The sequence below is a fragment of the Nicotiana attenuata genome, chromosome 2, assembly GCF_001879085.1.
Source record: "Nicotiana attenuata strain UT chromosome 2, NIATTr2, whole genome shotgun sequence".
NCBI classification, from domain to species: Eukaryota; Viridiplantae; Streptophyta; class Magnoliopsida; order Solanales; family Solanaceae; genus Nicotiana; species Nicotiana attenuata.
In genome coordinates, this window is record NC_031990.1 from 24,257,127 (window position 1) to 24,263,808 (window position 6,682).

Here is a 6,682-nt window from a genome sequence, read left to right on the forward strand (position 1 = left end):
TCATGATAAAGGACTCATGGTCATGCTAGACACCAATGTATAGATACTCGTCACCATGCCTATACATCATACTCGATCACATAGCAATTAGCAACAAGACTCAACTCCTATTCCCTCAAGCTAGGGTTAAGCCAAACACTTACCTCAAAGCCTTGAAATCTACTTAATCCTCAACTATCGCTTTACCTCGCGGTTCCACCTCCAATTCGCTCAAATCTAATCACAAATTGTTCAATTACTTTAATAAACACTATATGAATCAATTTGAATGCATAAAAATGATTTTCCCAAGTTTTTCCCAAAAATTCCAAAAAACGCCCCCGGGCCCACGTGGTCAAAACCCGAGGTTCAAACCAAAACCCGGTTACCCATTCCCCCACGAATTCAAATATGTAATTTGTTTTGAAATCGGACCTCAAATCGAGGTCTAACTCCCCAATTTATAGAAAACCTAGGTTCTACCAAAAAACCCCAATTTCACCCATGAAAATCCTTGATTTTTAAGTGAAAAACATGTTTAATGATGTTAAAGACTGAAAGAATTGAGTAAAAATCAACTTACAATTGATTTGGGATGAAGTTTACTCTTGAAAAATCGCCTATGGTGTTTGGGTTTTGAAAGAATGGTGAAAAGTGATGAAAATTCGACTAAGTATAAAATTTGCTGGGCCTCGGATATGGGAATTTCGAACCTGGGTTCGCAATTGCGAACCAAACAGGGCTAGGAATTGCGAGATTTCAGTTCGTATTTGCGAACACTGGGCCTCAATGCAGACTTCGCATTTGCGAAGTAATGATCGCATTTGCGATCTGGGCCCTCTCGCATTTGCGAGTAAGGGCGTCGCATTTGCGACTACAGCCCATTTTTCCACTCTTCGCATTTGCGAAAGATTGATCGCATTTGAGATCTGGCCCAGATTTTCCCTTCTTCGTATTTGCGATGGGAATTTGCATTTGCGAGTCTCGCATTTGCGAGAATTCCTTCGCAAATGCGATGCCAACAGACCTGACCTGCAACTATTTTTTCCAAAGTTCAAAATGCAACTCGACACCTATCCAAAACTCACCCGAGCCCTCGGGGCTCCAAACCAAATATGTACACAACCTCAAAAACATCCTACGGACTTATCCGTGCGATCAAATCGCCAAAATAACATCAAAATCATTGAATCAAGCCCCAAATTCATCATTTTTCATTATAACTTCATAAACTTCAAACTTTAGATATTTAGGTCCGAAACATGTCAAATGACGTACGATTTCGACCAAACTTTACAGAAAGCGCTTAACACATATTTAAGACTTGTACCGAGCGTCGGAACCATAATACGAGCCCGATACCACAGTCTTTTAATCAATTTCATTTCCTTTTTCCTTAATAATTTTAGAGAAACAATTTCACAGAAAAATTCTTTCCTCGGGCTCTAGACCTCGGAATTCGACTCCGGGCACATGCTCGAGTCCCATATTTTTCTACGGACCTTCCGGGACCGTCCAATCTCGGGTCCGGGTCCGTTTACCCAAAATGTTGACCAAAGTCAACTTTAATCATATTAATATCAAAATTCATCATTTTTCACACATAATTCATATTTAAGCCTTCCGGCTACACGCCCGGACTGCGAACGCAAATCGAGGCAAGTAAAAATGAGGTTTTCAAGTCCTCGAAAGCACGGAGTGGAGAGGAAATAGGTGATGACCCTTTGGGTCGTCACATCCTCCACCTCTAAAACAACCGTTTGTCCTCGAACGGACAAAAGAAAGAAGTACCTGAGTCGGGGAACAGATGTGGATAACGGCTCCGCATATCAGACTCGGACTCCCAGGTCGAGGCCTCAGGGGGCTGACCTCTCCACTGAACACGAACAGAGGGAAAACTCCTAGATCTCAACTGACAAACCTGCCAGTCTAGAATAGCTACCGGCTCCTCCTCATAAGATAAATCCTTGTCCAACTGGACAGTGCTGAAGTTTAACACATGGGTAGGATCGCCGTGATACCTCCGAAGCATAGACATATGAAAAACTGGATGCACGGCTGATAAGCTAGGTGGCAATACAAGTCTATAAGCCACCTCTCCTACTCGATCAAGAATCTCAAACGGGCCAATGTACCTAGGGCTAAGCTTGCCCTTCTTTCCGAACCTCATCACGCCCTTCATAGGCGACACCCGGAGCAATACCCGCTCACCAACCATAAAAGTTACATCTCGAACCTTACGGTCTGCATAACTCTTCTGCCTAGACTGAGCTGAACGAAGCCTCTCCTGAATGATCTTGACCTTATCTAAGGCCTCCTAAACTAAGTCTGTACCCAATAACCGAGCCTCTCCCGGCTCAAACCATCCGACTGGAGACCGACATCGCCTACAATACAACGCCTCATATGGGGCCATCTGAATGCTGGATTGGTAGCCGTTATTGTAGGCGAACTCTGCTAATGGTAAAAACTGGTCCCACGAGCCTCCAAAATCAATGACACAGGCTCGGAGCATATCCTCCAATATTTGAATAGTCCTCTCGGACTGGCCGTCCGTCTGAGGATGGAATGCTGTGCTCAACTGAACCTGGGTACCTAACTCCTGCTGAACCGCTCTCCAGAAGCGTGAGGTAAACTGCGTACCCCAATCCAAAATGTTGGATACCGGCACACCATGAAGGCGGACAATCTCCCGGATATAAATCTCAGCTAACCTCTCGGATGAATAGGAGACTGCCACTGGAATGAAATGCGCTGACTTGGTCAGCCTATCAACAATGACCCAAATAGCATCAAACTTCTTCCGAGTCAGCGGAAGTCCAGTAATGAAATCCATGGTAATCCTCTCCCACTTCCACTCGGGGAGCTCAATCCTCTGAAACAAACCACCGGGTCTATGATGCTCATACTTGACCTGCTGACAGTTCAGACACCGAGCCACATACGCAACAATATCCTTCTTCATCCTACGCCACCAATAATGTTGCCGCAAGTCCTGATACGTCTTCGTGGCGCCCGGGTGAATAGAATACCGAGAACTATGGGCCTCCGCTAAGATCAACTCTCGAATCCCATCAACATTAGGCACACAAACTCGCCCCTGCAATCTCAAAACACCATCATCATCTAAGGTCACCTTCGTGGCACCTCCACGCTGCACTGTGTCTCTCAGGACACACAAATGGGGATCATCAAACTGCCGGTCACGGATACGCTCCAATAGAGAAGAACGAGCGACCGTGCAAGCTAACACTCTGATAGGCTCAGAAATATCTAATCTCACCAATCGATTGGCGAAAGCCTGAACATCTAAAGAAAGCGATCTCTGGCTGACCGGGATATAAGCAAGACTACCCATGCTGGCAGACTTCCTACTCAACGCATCGGCCACCACATTGGCCTTACCCGGGTGATACAAGATAGTAACATCATAATCTTTCAACAACTCCAACCACCTCCTCTGCCCCACATTCAACTCCTTCTGCTTGAACAGGTACTGAAGGCTTTTGTGATCCGTGTACACCTCACATGTCACGCCATATAGATAATGCTCCAAATCTTCAAAGCATGAACAATAGCTGCCAACTCTAGATCATGAACCGGATAATTCTTCTCGTGGATCTTCAACTGTCTCGAAGCATAGGCAATGACTTTGCCATCCTGCATCAATATTGCACCAAGCCCAACACGGGAAGCATCTCAATAGACTGCGTAAGGCCCTGAACCCGTGGGCAAAACCAATACCGGTGCCGTAGTCAGAGATGTCTTGAGCTTCAGAAAGCTCACCTCACACTCATCTGACCATCTGAACTGGGCACCCTTCTGGGTCAACCTGGTCATCGGGGCTGCAATAGACAAAAATCCCTCCATGAACCGACGGTAATAACCTGCTAACCCCAAGAAACTCCGAATCTCGGTCGCCGAAGCTGGTCGAGGCCAATTCTTGACTGCCTCAATCTTCTTCGGGTCCACCTGAATACCCTCTGCTGATACAATATGACCCAGAAATGCAACCTAACTCAACCAGAACTCGCACTTCAAAAATTTAGCATATAACTGACTATCCTTCAGAGTCTGGAGAACCACTCTGAGGTGCTGCTCGTGCTCTTCCTGGCTGCGGGAGTACACCAGAATATCATCAATAAAGACTATAACGAATAAGTCTAGATATGGCCTGAACACTCGGTTCATCAACTCCATAAATGCTGCTGGGGCATTGGTCAACCCAAATGACATGACTAAAAACTCATAGTGCCCATACCGAGTGCGGAATGCAGTCTTAGGGACATCAGATGCCCTAATCCTCAACTGATGGTAGCCAGATCTCAAGTCTATCTTTGAAAACACCTTTGCTCCCTGAAGCTGGTCAAACAAATCATCAATCCTCGGCAGTGGGTACTTGTTCTTTATCGTCACTTTATTCAATTGCCGGTAACCAATACACATCCGCATCGAACCATCCTTCTTCTTCACGAATAACACCGGCGCACCCCAAGGAGAAACACTAGGCCTGATAAAACCCTTCTCTAGTAAATCCTGCAACTGGTCCTTTTACTCCTTTAACTCTGGCGGGGCCATGCGATACGGCGGAATAGAAATGGGCTGCGTGCCCGGAGCCAGATCAATACAGAAATCAATATCCCTGTCGGGCGGCATACCCGACAGGTCTGAAGGAAAAACCTCGAGGAACTCTCGAACAACAGGAACAGAGTCAATAGAAGGAACCTCTGCGCTGGAGTCGCGAACATACGCCAGATAAGCTAAACACCCCTTCTCGACCATGCGTCGAGCCTTAACATATGAAATAACACTGCGAGTAGAATGACCAGGAGTCCCTCTCCACTCTAAACGAGGCAAACTCGGTAAAGCTAAGGTCACAGTCTTGGCATGACAGTCCAAGGTAGCGTGATAAGGTGATGACCAGATATGGCGCAAAATAAAATCGAAGCTTCTCTACCACAAACCAGAACAGTACCTGCATCTCCACCTCTAATACATTTACCTCCACCTCTCGCATCTCTACCTCCACCTCTAATACCTTTACCTCCACAAAGCCTCCGAAGATGTAGCTGATCTATCGCCAGTCCGCTGCTACTCGGCTGAAGAAGCGGTACATGACCTCGCCATTCACGAAAGGACAAGAGTGGAGGTTTCAATTTAGCATTGAGAGAACAAAATCGCACGACAGGGAAGAATAGACGTGAAACTTTTCCTAACTCTGTAGCCTCTGGGGGATAAACACAGACGTCTCCGTACCGATCCCACAGACTCTACTGAGTTTGTCCGTGAGTTGTGAGACCTATGTAACCCAGTGCTCTGATACCAACTTGTCACGACCCGGGTTTCCCACCATCGGGATCGTGATGGCGCCTACTCGTGGTAGCTAGGCAAGCCAACTTATTTACCTTTCATTAATAAATAAATAAATCTGTTAACAATCTATAGCATCAACAAGTAATATGGAATTTAATAATAATAATAGCGGAAGTCTAATTTATAAGTCTGAATCAAAATGCGGAATAGTCAATAATAGCCTCTACCCAAGATTTGGTGTCACATTACTCATGAACTGCTACGAATTTACTAAATACAAAGGGTTGAAAGAAATATATAAGCTGTCTGTCTCGAAAACAATGAGGCAACAGTCTAAAGAGAACATAAGGAAGAGGCGTCGGGCCTGCGGACGCCTGCAAGGCTACCTCAGTCTCGTGTAAATGAAATCCTGCTCCCGTTCTACTGCTGCTGTTGATCCTCAAAACCTGGACCTGTGCAAAAATGCACAGAAGTGTAGCATCAGCACAACCGACCCCATGTGCTGGTAAGTGACTAGCCTAACCCCGGCGAAGTAGTGACGAGGCTAGACCGGACACCACATGAACCTGTGCAGCTATAAATATACAACGGAATCGAAATACCAGCAAGTAACAATGTGGGAGGGGAAACATGCTATGGGGAGATAACAATATTAACAGTAATCCAAAGTAACCAACTAAAGCAGCTTAGAATTACAGTGAGCAAGAACCAATACTCAAAATAAACACATCGTATCAGTAACTGTTGCGGCGTGCAACCCGGTCCATAATTTACCATTGTTGCGCCGTGCAACCCGATCCACAAATACCACGGTTGTGGCGTGCAACCCGATCCACAAATACCACTGTTGCGGCGTGCAACCCGACCCACATCATTTATCATGTATCATTGTTGCGGCGCGCAACCCGATCCTCACATATTATTGTTGCGGCGTGCAACCCGATCCACATCATTTAACAGTCTGACTCCCCAAACAACAGTCACGATTAAGAGGCATAAAAAAATAAGCAAATATTTGACAAAAATCCCGGCAAGGGAAAGAAACCAACAAGTTCAACCAAACGTCCCGGCAAGGGAATAATCAACAACGCTTTCTCTTTCTTACTTTTCTTATCTTATAATCCACTCTACCATCTTGAGCCAACGCTCCACAGATTCAAGTCATTTCATATACTTTCAATATTCGTATCACAGTTCGAGCCAATGCTCCTAGGAATCAAATTATCATATCACCATTCACATGTTATTCACAATATATAGAAATCCTCCAATAAACACGGAGTTCACAACCAAGCCATGATAATCACATTATAAGGACTCACGGTCATGCTAGACACCAATGTATAGATACTCGTCACCATGCCTATACATCGTACTCGATCACATAGCA

General features: G+C 45.4%; 1 protein-coding gene across 1 annotated transcript; it reads right to left on the reverse strand.

Annotated features, from left to right (window-relative positions):
• On the reverse strand, positions 4,006 to 4,425 carry LOC109223103 (RNA-directed DNA polymerase homolog; the record flags this gene model as incomplete). Its single annotated transcript, XM_019387360.1, has 1 exon — positions 4,006 to 4,425. A coding segment is annotated over exon 1 (420 nt), but the record flags the coding sequence as incomplete, so codon positions are not given.